This window comes from Microtus pennsylvanicus, chromosome 11 (genome assembly GCF_037038515.1).
Source record: "Microtus pennsylvanicus isolate mMicPen1 chromosome 11, mMicPen1.hap1, whole genome shotgun sequence".
NCBI classification, from domain to species: domain Eukaryota; kingdom Metazoa; phylum Chordata; class Mammalia; order Rodentia; family Cricetidae; genus Microtus; species Microtus pennsylvanicus.
The window spans coordinates 17,308,773-17,323,259 of NC_134589.1; the positions used below are offsets into that span (position 1 = coordinate 17,308,773).

General features: G+C 41.8%; 1 protein-coding gene across 4 annotated transcripts in view; it reads left to right on the plus strand.

The window, feature by feature from the left end:
- Cdc27 (cell division cycle 27) overlaps positions 1–5,923 on the plus strand; it is a 50,652-nt gene extending 44,729 nt beyond the window's left edge. For 3 of the 4 annotated variants that reach the window (XM_075990414.1, XM_075990415.1, XM_075990417.1), the window contains exons 17-19: positions 494–568; positions 1,186–1,342; positions 2,820–4,196. In XM_075990414.1, the coding sequence (XP_075846529.1) occupies positions 494–568; positions 1,186–1,342; positions 2,820–2,902 (315 nt within the window). In that variant the 3' untranslated portion in view covers positions 2,903–4,196. Of the gene's footprint in view, positions 1–493; positions 569–1,185; positions 1,343–2,819 lie in introns of all 4 variants that reach the window. The other variant, XM_075990416.1, reaches the window with a different exon arrangement.
- Positions 5,924–14,487: the final 8,564 nt, after the last annotated feature.

Here is a 14,487-nt window from a genome sequence, read left to right on the forward strand (position 1 = left end):
GCAGATCTCTGATTTCAAGGCCAGCCTGGTTTACAGAGCCAGTTCCAGGACAGCCAAAGTTACGCAGAGAAGAAGCCATCTTGGCGGGGGGGGGGGGGGGGAGATTCACATTTACTTGTCCTTTATTTATATGAGGGAGGGGTGTGTGTACACGTGGAGGTCTGGGAACAACTTTCTGAAGCCTTGTGTTCACAGTCCTTTCCCATGTTTCAGACGTGTGATTATTTCTTCTTTCAGAAGCCAGGATTATCATCACTCGCATCTCTAAGCAGTGTGGTATATGTAGGTTTCCGATTTTTGTCTGATGAATGCCTGCCATCTTAGTCTCATATAATTTTTATGCATTTTATTTTTACCACAGTGAGAAATTAATGCAACACAAAGTGTTGATGATGTGCTTGCACACTCTTAGGATTGGGAATCTGACTACACTTGGTCAGTCAGCTCTGTAGAATTTTAATTTTCCTCATAAGTTTTCTCTTTGTTTTTTCAGTCTGCTTTACAAGAACTTGAAGAACTGAAACAGATTGTCCCCAAAGAATCCCTCGTTTACTTCTTAATAGGAAAGGTAAAAATTTGGGCTTTGGTCTTATGCTGCAACTTTGTAACAAACAATAAATTCCTTTTCTTTCCTTTTTTTAAAGATAGGATTTTTTTTTTTTTTTTTTTTTTTGCCAGCACATGCCTTTCATCCCAGCACTGGGGAGACAGGCAGATCTCTGAGTTTGAGGTCAGCCTGGTATACAGCATGAGTTTTAAGACAGCCAGAGCCTGTTACACAGAGAAACCCTACTTCGAAAAACCAATAAAAATAGATGATATTGTAGGTGGGCATGGTGCTGTAATCCCAGCAGTTAGGTGCTATGGCAGAGGACTGCTCCAGTTCAAAGCCAGCCAGGACTGTCCGTGGACAGACATCGTGTCTTGAAACACCAGACATGGAGCTCTTATAGTCTTCCTTCCAGTTGTTAATGTTCTGCTCTTCCCTACATGAGAAACAGAGCAAGGAATTCTGAACATAATACCTGATGATATAAGGAAAAGCACTTAGATGCTAATGTGAAGTTGTCTGTGGGATAAAAGCATCCTCCCCACCTGAATGGACTTGGAGTTCAGATGTCAGGAGCTCAATTTATGTTTTCATAAATTTCATTTGAGACATGAAGTGCCACTGTCTCTTTGTAGGTTTACAAGAAGTTGGGTCAAACTCACCTTGCCTTGATGAATTTCTCTTGGGCTATGGATTTAGATCCTAAAGGAGCTAATAACCAGATTAAAGAGGCAATTGACAAACGCTACCTTCCAGATGATGAGGAACCAATAACCCAAGAGGAACAGATCAGTGAGTATCATACGTAAGCTCCATAGTGTTCAGAAAGTTACCCTGTGCAGAACCTGTGGGCTGCTTTTTTATTTTCCTAATGGCAGCGTTTTCTTTATAGAAAAAGAAATTTGGGAGAAATTAATTATGATGATGTAATACCAGAGTTCATTTACTATCAAGTAACTAGTTTTTAGATTAGTGACTTTGAACATCGGCTCTATAGTAGCAGTCCTAGACAAATCAAAAAAAACTAGATGTGTAATATAGTGCATATTTACAAATATTTATGTGTTTTAATAGAAAGAATTGGAAATTTCTTGATAAAACTTAGTGAACATCTTTAAGTAAAATTTTATTATCCCAGTACCGCTCTTGTAAACTGAAGGTTCTACTCCATGTTTCTGTGTGCTATCGGGGATTGTCCATAAAGTTAGTCAGTTAGGAGTTAGCAGGGATGTTAGCTTGTTTTGATATTGCTGCTATGTTGTGGGAAGCTGTTCATTCATTTTCCAGCCGCTCAAACTCCCAAAAATAATCACACAGAAACTATATTGCAGTATTGTTTAGCCAATAGCTTAAGCATATTTCTAGCTAGCTCTTATATCTTTGGTTAACCCATTTCTATTATTTTATATTTTACCATGAGGGTTGTGGCCTACCGGCAAGTTTCCAACTAACATCTTGCACCTTTCTCCTCTGGTGGCTCCTTAGCTTCTCCCTGACTCCGCCTTTTTCCTTCCAGCATTCAGTTCAGTCTTCCTCACCTAGCTCTATTATACCCTATCGCAGGTCAAAGCAGCTTCTTTCTTTATTAATTAACCAATAAAAGCAACAGAAATACAGAAAGACTTCCTACATTGCTGCTGTAGCTGTTTTTAAATTGCAGAGCTATTTCTAACTCCTAGGGTAAGAATACGGGGTTAATTGGAAAGTGGGGGGAGGCTAGAAAGTTGTTCTGTTGGTCAAGTTCTTGTCTATAGTATGGACAAGGCCGTGGGTTTGATCCCAGAACTTTATACAGCCCATATTGCGCTGCTCATGTATATAATCCTAACACAGCAGGTGAGTGCAGGAGGAGCATTGGAAGTCACCCCTGGCTACACAGTAAGTTCAAGTTGAGCCCAAAGAACAATTAGTCATTTTGAAAAGTTAAATACAGTAAGTTTAACTTCCAGGCATGCCATACAATATAGAACTTGAAGCTGGGCCTAGTGGCACATGTCATTATGTCATTAATCTCAGCACTGGGGAGGCAGAGGCAGGTGGATCTCTTGAGTTCAAGGCCAGCTTGATCTACCGAGTGAGTTCCTTGACAGCCACGACTAAACAGAGGAACCTTGTCTTGAAACCAGGGGTGTGTCTGTGTTTTATTAGGTAGCATTAGTAGTTTTATGGTCTATGGGGTCTCATCTCTGAATGTAATGAAATTTTCCTTATTTTCATGAACCACTAAGAAGTAGTTGTCCCACACTTTGTTTTTGTTCTGTTTTTATAGTGGGAACAGATGAATCCCAGGAGAGCAGCATGACAGACGCAGATGACACCCAGCTTCATGCAGCTGAAAGTGATGAATTTTAAGTTCTGGAAATGAGACTTTAGTGTTGGATGTATGGCAACTGCTGACACGTCTCTTGTCCCTCCATATACTGAGTCTTAACTCTCGAGCCGGCATTGTCATCGTTCATCATCAGACCAAGTGTGCCACTTTCATTGGACCCTGACTACACAGAATGAAAGGCAGAGCAATATTCAGCTGCTAACAAGACTGGCTCTTTTACCAGTATGAATGACAATTTGAGGGGAAGGGTGGGAACTTTTTCTTTTTTTCTTTAGTCTCCCTTAGTTGAGAAGCTATCATGGAAGGAAGAGTTATGTTTTATCTTGAAGGAACCATTAGATATGGAAATGGTGATGAACCAGAACTTCTGGTCATTCTTCCAAAATTCTGTTTTTTATTTGGTTCTGTTCCTGATAAACAGAGTGACTGACCTTCATTTTTAGGTTCTTCGAGAATGGTGTTAGCAAGTGCCAGATGGAACAATAAAAGACATTGCCTATAACAGAGTAAGTTCATTGCCAAGGAACGTAACTTACCTTAAGCTTGGAGTGTCTCCTATAAGCAAATGTCATGGGCCTATTGGGACTCGTATGTAGGAGTCAAATATCCCTCCATACAGTGTACACTTATTCTTGGCAAGAATGCTTTAATGTCTAACCAAGAATTCTAATTTATTCATCTTCAAAGTGTTGATCATTGTTGTCTTGGTATTGCAAACTTTTAAAGTTGGTCTTAAGATATTGCCTCTTCTCTTTGAGCTCTGTGGGATCGCCTTTAACATTCACAGATGATGGAGTGGTTCCCTGCTGAAAAGCCAAAACCAGGCCCTTAACCACTTAGGTTTATTAGAAGAACCAGTATGAGACCAGCAGAGAGACTGGAGATGGTGGTAGAGAAGCCTTAATTGGAGTTGTACCTAACGTGAGTCTGCGTCTTCTCTTGGGATGAAAATAGAGTGCAGGAATGTGTGGTGGCCTTTGTGAGGTCAGTTGCATTCTTTTCAGCTCTCGCTTCATGTCCTTGTCAGTAGTGTGAGTCACCAGAAGCTGTAGCCTAGGGAAAGTTTCTTAAGAACGAGACAGATTCTTTCCTGAGTTCATCATAATATGGGTTGTTGTGTTTGGGGAATGACCACAGTTTTAAAGATCTAATTATGCATATAAAACGGGAATTATTGGAATTTCACAGTAACAGATTTAAGAAGTCTTAAATTGTGTATCTCCTTTATTGTAATGTATTTAAAATTTTAGAGAAACCTGAGTTAACATTTTATTAAGTGCCAATGTCAGAATATAACAAATTACAGTTTCTTATGAGTTACAGGCCTATAGTTATTATTTTGGATAATTTGATGAAGGAACCTTAACCCACTGGTTACTTGTAGTTGATAGTCGAGCTGTGAAATAAGGTGGATTACAAAGATGTGAAAAAATGTCTTAGCCTGTAGACTCGGTCATTTCCTATCAGTTACATAATCTTCTCATCCAGATGTGAATTAGATACCATTATTAATTCAAGTCAGAGTCTTGGATTAGGTATTAGGTGCCAGAGGAGCCTTTAATATAATTTCCTGCCTGAATCTATGTGTGTGTATTGTCTACAAAGAAATAATTTATGAGGAAAAGGAAAAGTTGGGAATGAGTGAATACCATGAAAAATTCCCAAAGGCTAGCACTTCCATTCTAATATAGTATTCATTAGTTATGGAAAGTTTAATTGTCATTTATTTTTTAATTAGCAAATCATACGCCAGCTATATACATAAATATATTACATTATCAGATCTTGCATTTCATAGAAAAATTTCCCCTGAGTTCTGTTGCAGACCTAGAGAAAGCTAAGGGCAGAACTTAATTTGAAGTGTAATTACCTTGTTTTTAGTGGGAACTTCGGTCCTGTGCCAGAGGACTTTCTGGTACTGAATTCTGAGACAAAGGATAGAGGGCCAGTGATAGTGGCTGGCTCAAGAGACAGTCGCAGACACTTTGGCCAGCTTCCATGGTTCCTCACACCTGCTTTTAACATTTCAGTGTCAAAGCGTTATTTCCACACAGTAGCCACTTCTTTTCTTAGGCTTCTTTTTCTTTCTGTCTTTTTCTGGGTTTTTTAATTTTGTTTTTTTTTTCTTTTCTTTTCAAAGAATGGGGATCAAACAACCAGAAACACACTTTGGTAAGCCAGATGTTTGTTTTAAATTTCAGACAGTGCATTGAAGGGAATTAAGAATACTAAGTACTTTGCTGTCCTTTCTCCACACCTACACATACGTGCACGTATAAATCCACACTCTCTCCCAGAGTATGTTACAGCATTGGATTTCCTTTTCCTGTGGAAATGGTTATCACACCAGGATTTTAGAAGGTTAGAATATTTTTTCAGGAGAACAGATGGTACTCAAAACAATGAAAGGTGGTCTCTTAACTCTTTCTGTATTTCGTTACTTAAAATTTTTATTTTATCCAAGAACTGCAAGTAACATTTGAACCATGCTGCTGTTGTACCTTAAACAAAACTCAGTGGTGACCAGTGTTTAGTCTATTAAAACACTCTCTTTGAAAAAAAAAAAAGTTTGAAAGTCTCTGATTAGCCAGAGTACGGTATAGGTCTTGGCTGAAACAGATAACGGACCGCCCATTTTCTTTGGGAAATGCAAGTGTGGGTGTGATGTGTGTGTTCTATTTGCATTGAAACAATGTACTTTTGTGTCTCCTTTTTGCTTTTCCTGACTTATTTCAGAAATTGTATAGTCTTTGGGGGGAAAGTCTTTTCTGTTAATATATTTACAGTTCATTAAAGGATATGGAAAGTCCAAATAAATTACTTTTGAAAGCAATTTATAATCAAAGTATTAAAGCTGTGCATCCGCATCTGATCCTGAGTCACAGCGGTGCAGTGACGAAAGTCGGTGTCATGTTCTGCCAGAGCTGGGACAATGTTTCTCTAGTTTTTACTTACACTCTTTTTAATATATATCTATATTAAAGTTCATACACTTTTTAGTATTATTTGGAATTTCAAAATAAATATTATGATAAAAACAATGGTAATTTTTAGAATATATTATTTTCAAACTGCAGAACCTCTCTATTAGCAGCTGCAACCTTGCAGTTCATTCTTCAGAGATGTCATTTCTGAAGTCCCCTTGGGACACAGAGCATTTGTGTTACAATTTAAAGTCTGAAGCTGGGCATGGCGGCTCATTATGTAATCTCAGTGCTTGGAGATTGAGGCGTGAGCTGTGCTCAAAGCTAGCCTGGGCTACAGAGTAACACTGTCTTAAATTTAAGGTGTGTGTGGGGGTGGGGGTTCAGTTAGTAAAGCTGAATGAAGCCTAGTTTAGATCTGCAGCTAGAGCCCTATAAAAAGCTGGGCAAGATGTTACGTGACTGTAAGTCCAGCACTGTGGAAGCTGGTGAGAGGATCCTGGCCAGCCCGTCAGTCCAGCCCATTCAATGAATTCCAATTTCAAAGAAATACTATCTTATGAAATGGAGCTAAGTAATTGAAGTCTATCCTGATACTGACCTCCAACCTCCACCAGCACACACAGACACAAATCAAGATTTGGGCTGAAGATATAGCTCAGTGGGAGAGCTCTTGCCTCATTTGCCTTCATAAAGCCCCAAGTTCTCAGTACTGCCAAAAATAAATAGTCTAGGGACATTTGCCTATCTCCAAAGGCTGGATTGAGTCCCCAGCACTGAGTAAATTAGTCCTGATGTATGTACCTGTAAGGTGCTCACTGGCCATAATGTATGTACCTGTAAGGTGCTCACTGGCCATGATATATGTACCTGTAAGGTGCTCACTGGCCATAATGTATGTACCTGCAAGGTGCTCACTGGCCATGATGTATGTACCTGCAAGGTGCTCACTGGCCATGATGTATGTACCTGTAAGGTGCTCACTGGCCATGGTGTATGTACCTGTAAGGTGCTCAGGAGCTAGAGACTATCAGAAATTCAAGATGATTTTAGCTACATAGAAAGTACCCTGTGTAAATGTACATGAAAATTAAGATCTAGGGAAAATAGAATACGCAAAATTAAGTTTTACACTAGTTTGCAAACTTATTCAGCTTATCTCAGAGAAAGGGAAACTGGAAAGGTCTTTTCAGACTTGGAGGAAGAACAACAACACAGAAAGCACAGAAAGCGTAGAGATTGACTTCCCTGGGAAGCCCCGCTTACTGTCACCTAAACACAGTGAAGGACAGACGCAAAGTGCTGTCTCTTGCCTAGAAAACAAGTACTTTCTTAGAGACAGGTCTCACCGTGTTGTTCCAACAGCCAGGAACTAACTTTTGGATTCAAGCTGAGTGTACAGATAATATGTGTTTCCTTCAAGGCTGAGTTGGAGAGAGAATCTTGTGTGGTATGTGAGTGTGTGTGTGTGTGTGTGTGTGTGTCTGATTGTGTACTGGGGATTGAATCCAGGGCTTTGTATACGTTAAGCAAGTGCTCTACCATTGGGCTGTATCTAGAACCCTCTGTTTTGGGGGATGGTTCTTTGTTTTTGTCAGTGATGGTGGTTGGTTGGTTTGGAGTGTTTCATCTTTTTATCTGTTTTGTTTTGAACGTCTCAATTTTGTAGCCCTCCCTAGCTGTCATGGAGCTCGGTGTGTAGCCCAGGCTAGCCATGAGTTTACAGAGATCTGCCTGCCACTGCTTACTAAGTAGAATCCTGTTTTTGCAATGAATTGGTGTTTTGCCTGCATGAGTGTCTGTGTGAGGAGTTGAATTCCCTGGAACTGGAGTTAAAGACAGTTGTGGGCTGTCATGTGGGTGCTGGGAATTGAACCCTGGTACTCTGCAAGAGTTATCAGTGCTCTTGACTGCAGAGGCATCTCTCTGCCCCACAACTCTGTTGTTTTGTTTCGTGTTTTGTTTTTGTTTTTTAATTTCAGTTTGAAAGCCGGGCGATGGTGGCACACGCCTTTAATCCCAGCACTCGGGAGGCAGAGGCAGGCGGATCTCTGTGAGTTCAAGACCAGCCTGGTCTACAAGAGCTAGTTCCAGGACAGGCTCCAAAGCCACAGAGAAACCCTGTCTTGAAAAACCAAAATAATAATAATAATAATAATTTCAGTTTGATACAGGCTGGCTGAGTTGCCCAGGCTGACCTTGGACTATATAACCCATGGGCCTTGAACCTTGTGGTCCTCCCACTGCATCCCATGTAGCTTGACTTACAGGCTGCATAACCCCGAGTTTTGTTTGGTTGACTGTTGTTTTTCTGTTTTATTTTGTTTTGTTTTGCTTTTGGGGAGTTTGATTTTGGTTTTTCTGTTTGGGTTTTTTGAGACAGCATCTGCTGTATAGCCCATGCTGGCCTCAAACTCACTGTCCCTCCTACTTCAGCCTCTCAGATGCTGGAATTACAGACATTGCTACCTAATCTGAAGCAGCGTCTTTTCTTATTTTGTGCGTGTATGTGTTATATGCGCATAGGTACATGCCGCAGCATGTGTGTGGAGGCCAGAGGACAACTTACTAGAGTTCGTTCTCTTTCTGCCATCTTTGTCCCATGGATGGAAGTTAAATCATCAGGCTTGGCACCAAGTACCTTTTCTCACTGCTGAGCCATCTCCACGGCCCTGGAACCCCATATGTTCTGAAGGCACTAAACTAGTATCTAAAAATATAGGTCTTAAGCTTCACTAACTGAGTGATCTTGAACAATTAACTTTAATGAATTATGAACCTTTTTCTCATTGGTACAAAGAAGATGAAATCTGTCCTTAGCAACCTGACAGGACTTCAAGCAGTGCTTGAAGTGCTTGGTAAAACTAAAGCCATTGCAGATACTCTGTGGCATTAGTTAAATGGAGGTGATGCAGAAACTGGTGAGGCATCCCCAAACACTGCTCCTCTGAGTCTGTAGAGAACAGTGAGCGTGTGACCTGGAGCGGCTGTCAATTGCTACCAGTTTTCTTTTCTTGTTTACATATATGTAAAAAGCTGTGCCCGTCTGTACATGTTGTTATGACTGTTTTCCTCTGGTGAAGTTGGTCACTCACTGCACAGTTGCTGTGTCCCCTCACCGTTTCCATAGTCACTGCGAGGGTTGTGAGGTTTGGTGTTCGGGTCAAGTTCTTTGTTTTTCTTTTTGTATGACTTCAAAATTTTATTACTGTATGTGTATGGATGCTTTGCCTACATATATGTCTGTGTAGCAGGTACATGCCTGGTTCCCCCTGAGTTGAGAAAAGGGTGTTAGATCCCCTGGAACTGGAATTACAGTTAATGAGTGCTGGAAGCCCAGCCCTGGTTCTCTTCCAGTGCAGCCAGTACCCCTACTATCCTCAGTGCCTTGAACCTGTTTGCTTGTCTGTCTGTCTGTCTGTTTTGGGGGTGCTTTTTGTTACTGTCTTAAGACAAGGTCTAATGAAGCTCAGGGTGCCTTGAACTCTTGATTCCTCTGCTTTTACCTCTCAAATGCTGGATTATAGGTGTGCACCTCCATGCCTGATATTTATGATAATCCTTTTATGGAGAAAGTTTTGTGACCCCCTAATCTAGAACTTATAGCTGGATTGGTGTGACCTGTTCAAGACACCCAAAGAACACATATAAGGTGCTAGATTTTCTTCAGTACTTTGTCAGTTGAGATATCTCTAAGCAAGGAGACATATGAAGCAACTTGACAGTACAGAAAGTAGTTCTGTTCTTAATTTTTTTTAAAATGTGTATTGGTGTTTCGCCATGAGTGTTGGGTCCCCTGGAACTGTAATTACAGACAGTTGTGAGCTGCCATGTGGGTGCTAGGAATTGAACCCAGGTCCTCTGGAAGAGCTGTCAGTGCTCTTAAGCACTGAGCCATATCTCCAGCCCCCAACAGTAGTTCTTAGTTTCTTTTTCTTTTGTGTTTCGTGTTTGGATGTGTCTGTGTGTGTGTATATAGGCCATATGAGTGCAGAATGCACAGAGGCCACAAGGTGTTAAATCTGGAGCTGGAATTGACGCAGTTGTCAGCCTTCTGACGTGGGTACTGGAAAACAGATTCAGGTCCTCTGTAAGAGCAGCAGGAGCACTTATTGCTGAGCCATATCTTCGGACCCCAATAATTTTTCTCTTTCAATGGAATGTCCTGTAAATTTACTAACATTTCAATGTGTTTCCTTTGATTATCCCGATTTATAACATTCATTTATACTTCAGCTGCCTTTCAAAACCACTGACCGTATCCTTACTCTTGGGAATTTTCAGTAGTTTCCATTATGACTCGGTTCTGAAATGGCATCTGTATTAAGAAAAAGAGAAACATTGGGTGCCAGCAAAATGGCTCACCAGGTATAAGAACCTATTGCCAAACCTGACAGCCTGACTTCAGTCCTAGGATCCAGAAGAAAAGCAGTTCCTGCAAGGCATCCTGACTGCTGTGTGTGTGCCCATACGTATACACAGAAATAATAAACTAATAAATGTAGTTGCATTCTCTTTAAATTTTTTAAAAATATTTTTATTTTGTGTGCAATGATATTTTGCAAGCGGGTATGTCTGTATGAGGACATTGGATCCCCTGGGATGGGTTACAGATGGCTGTGAGCTGTCATGTGCGTGGTGGGAATTGAACCTGGGATCCCTGGAAGAGAAAACAGCTAGTGCTCTTAACTGCTGAGCCCCATCTCTAAAACTTATTTTATTTTTATTTTGTGTGGGTATTTTGCCTGTATGTACGGATGTGCTCCACTTTTGATGCCACAAGAGGCATCTGAAGAACAGTTGTGAGCTGTCATGTGAGTGCTGAAAATCAAACCTGGGTCCTCCAGAAGAGCAGCCATTGCTCATAACCACTAAGCCATCTCTACAGCCAATTATATTTTTTTTTAAAAAAAGAAAGAGGGAACTGGAGAGGTGGCTGAGTTCAGTTCCCAGCATCCACACGGCATCTCACAACTGTCTGTAGTTCCACTCCTTGGATCTGACACCCTCACACAGATAAACATGCAGGCAAAACACCAATGCACATTAAAAAAAAAGGAAGTATAATTTATCAAAGAAAAGAATTTTGAGACCTCTGGGGGTGTCAATAACAGCAGTAGCCTAGTTGTGAATCTCATCCTCCAATAATCCAAGACTAGAACAGAGCATACACTGACCTGCAGTGAGAGGGGGTCAGAGAGTAATGTGGCACATGGCTGGAATGCATGGTATACGTAGATGAAGTCGTCAGAGAACAATAAAGTTAAAATCAGAATCAAATACTATGAAAGCTAACTTAACAGTAGTCGCTGAGACGTCAGTCATCTGTCTGGTGGAAAGCATTGCCAGACTTAACAACGCCCCCATAAGCCTGTGTGTGGTGGGCAGTGGAGCAGAGCTGTCCAGTGGAACACAGCAGAATGGAACAGAAATTGAAGGAAGCAGAGTCCCCGGGAAAAGAGGAAAACACAAAGGCGCAAGGCAGAACACAGACTGGACTTCACTGCCCTTACGCCTCAGCTCCAGGGAAAGGGCCTAAAAATATGTGGGATTAGAAGTGGTGACCTCAGACCGGGCGGTGATGGTGCACGCTTTTAATCCCAGCACTCGGGAGACAGAGAAAGGCAGATCTCTGAGTTCGATGCCAGTCTGGTCTACAGAGCGAGTTCCTGGACAGCCAGGTTTACACAAATAAACGGGGGGCGGGGGGAGATTCAGCGAGAGGGACCTTGGCAGCAGGTGAGAGCCCACATCATGTGAGGGACAGGCAAATATGACATGCAGACAGCTTAAGTGCTTAGGTGAATTATTGAGATAGAGGGCGTGGGGAGGGAAGAGACCTCTGGGGACAGGAGCTGGAAGAGATGAAGAAGAAAGAAGGTAGGCAGAGTTTCTCACCTTTTAAAGAGACAGAATACTGCCTGCCCTGGTGGCATACTATCAAGTTTTCCTACCCCACTGATAAAATTTTTTTTTTCTTTTCTTTTTTGGTTTTTTGAGACAGGGTTTCTCTGTAGCTTTGGAGCCTGTCCTGGAACTAGCTCTTGTAGACCAGGCTGGTCTCGAACTCACAGAGATCCGCCTGCCCCTGCCTCCCGAGTGCTGGGATTAAAGGCGTGCGCCACCACCGCCCGGCTATACTTTTTTTTTTTTTTAATGATTGATTTAACTTTATGTGCATTGGTGTGAAGGTGTCAGATCCCCTGAGACTGGACTCTCAGCTGAGAGCTGCCATATGGGTGCTGGGAATTGAACCCTGGTCTTTCTTAGATTGGTTAGGAGGGCAATGTGTTGGGGTTCTCCAACAGCTCATATAAAGCCATATTTAGAGAAAGGGGATTCATTAGCATGATTTCCAAACATGGTCCAGCTGTTGCCTATGAATGAAGGGTCCAAGAATTGTTGCAAGGAGAGGCTACTTCTTGTTCGTCCTGGCCGTTCGGCTTGCTTAGCCCAGAAATAACCACACAGAAACTGTATTAATTAAATCACTGCTTGGCCCATTAGCTCTAGTTTCTTATTGGCTAACTCTTATATTAATTTAACCCATTTCTATTAACTTGTATATCGCCACAAAGCAGTGACTTACCCTCAAAGATTCTAACCGGCTTCTGTCTCAGGCGGAGGATCTATGGCATCTCTCCTACTCTACTTTCTTTCTCGCAGCATTCAGTTCTGTCTTCCCTGCCTTCCTAAGTTCTGCCCTATCAACAGGCCCAAAGCAGTTTCTTTATTAACCAATGCAAGCAACACAAAGAAGGACCTACACCAAAGAATTCAATAGTTAAATGGTCTACGAGGCTGGATGTCTCAGCTGTCTTCAGTATATGCCAGAATCTCAGAGAAGTAAGCTCTAATCCACTAGCTAGGGAGAGCAAGCAGGCTAAAAGCTTCCCTCTTCCTTGTTCTTATAGGCTTCCAGCAGAAGGCTTAGTCCAGATTAGAGGTGGATTTTCCCAGCCCAAAAGATCTGGATTAAAAGTGTGTTTTCTTACCTCAAAGGTTAGGATTAGAAGTAGATCCTCCCACTTCAATTAAGCAGCAATGGAAAACAGATTACCATTCTTCCGGTCTCAGAAACAACCATAAAATGAAGAATGCTTCTGAGAAAATTATTAAAGTGGTTAACTGACAAACCTGTGTGGGTAGAATTCCAAGGACTGGCTGATTCTTCAAAATACCTCACAGGTGTGTACCTCCATGGGGGTTTTAGTTCCTTCCAGATATAGTCAAGTTGACAACCAAGAATAGACATCACAGGCAAGGGGAATGGAGGACCATGAGTTGACTCAGCCAGTAAAGGCAGTTGCTGCTGACTCCCCAAAATTGTCCACATGCATGCCCATCATACACACAGACATGTACCCACATACATGAATGAATGAATAATGTTAAAAAGACCCACTAGATGAGAGTAATTAAATCAGAATTCTACCATGGAATAATTTGGAATAAAACCTTCATTTACATAAAACCACCATCTACCCTCGTAGAACATTGCTGAGCTTCCCGCTTACACACTTGTTAAGTGGAGACGGGATCAAGAGTTCAAGGTCATCTTCACTGACAGTTTCAAGGCCATCAGAAGCTATTAATGACCTTGTCTAGCAAACACAAGCCAGGTGGTGGTGGCGCATGCCTTTAATCCTAGCACTTGGGAGGCTGAGGCAGGTGGATCTCTGTGAGTTCGAGACCAGCCTGGTCTACAAGAGCTAGTTCCAGGACAGGCTCCAAAACCACAAAGAAACCCTGTCTCAAAAAACAAACAAAAACAAAAAAATTCTGAGAGCTGAGCTGGGGAATGGCTCAATGAGTGTTTGCCTGGCAAATGTGAGAACAAGGGAGAACAAGGTATGTAGTATCATTTCATTTGTAAATAAAACTTGCCTGAGGATCAGAAAAGTAAACAACTATATTAGCCAGTCTTACAGAACAGGCAGCAATGACAAACACCTTTAATCGCAGTAGCCACACTAGCTTGCCATAGAAACCAGGCAGTAGAGGTGCGGGCCTTTAATCCCAGAACTAGAGAGGAGTATAAAATGGGGGGAGACAGCTCTCAGGCTCGGGCTCATTTTGAGATTCCTGGAGGCAGGATCACTATTTTTCAGACTGATCGAGATAAGAGCCAATGGCTGGCTGCTTTGCTTTTCTGGTCTTCAGGTTGAACCCCAATTCTCTGTCTCTGAGTTTTTATTAATCATCCTTCAAAGGTATGGTGGCACACTCCTTTATTTAATTCTGGCATGCTAGGAGACAGGTACCTATGATTGTGAGGCCAGCCTGGATTACATTAGAGAGACTTTGTCTCAGAACAAAGTCAGGCTCAGTGGTGAACATAATCCTGCCAATGGGGAGGCTATTCTAGCCTACTAGACAAGCTTCCGGCCAGTTAGAAAACCTCTCTCTAAATGAAAGAAAAGAAACCAGGGCTGGAGTGATGGCTCAGCAGATATGAGCGCTGGTTGATCTTCCAGAGGACCCAGGTTGGATTCCCAACACCTACTCACAACTGTTGTAACGCTAGTACTTGGAGATCCAATGCCCTCTCTGGTCTATGGGTACTGCATGCCCATAATATACAGACTGTGTTGGAGAAGGCCCCTTGTTGGTTCCCGGCTGCTCAAACCCCTAAATAATAACACAGAAACTGTATTATTTAAATCATTGCTTGGCCCATT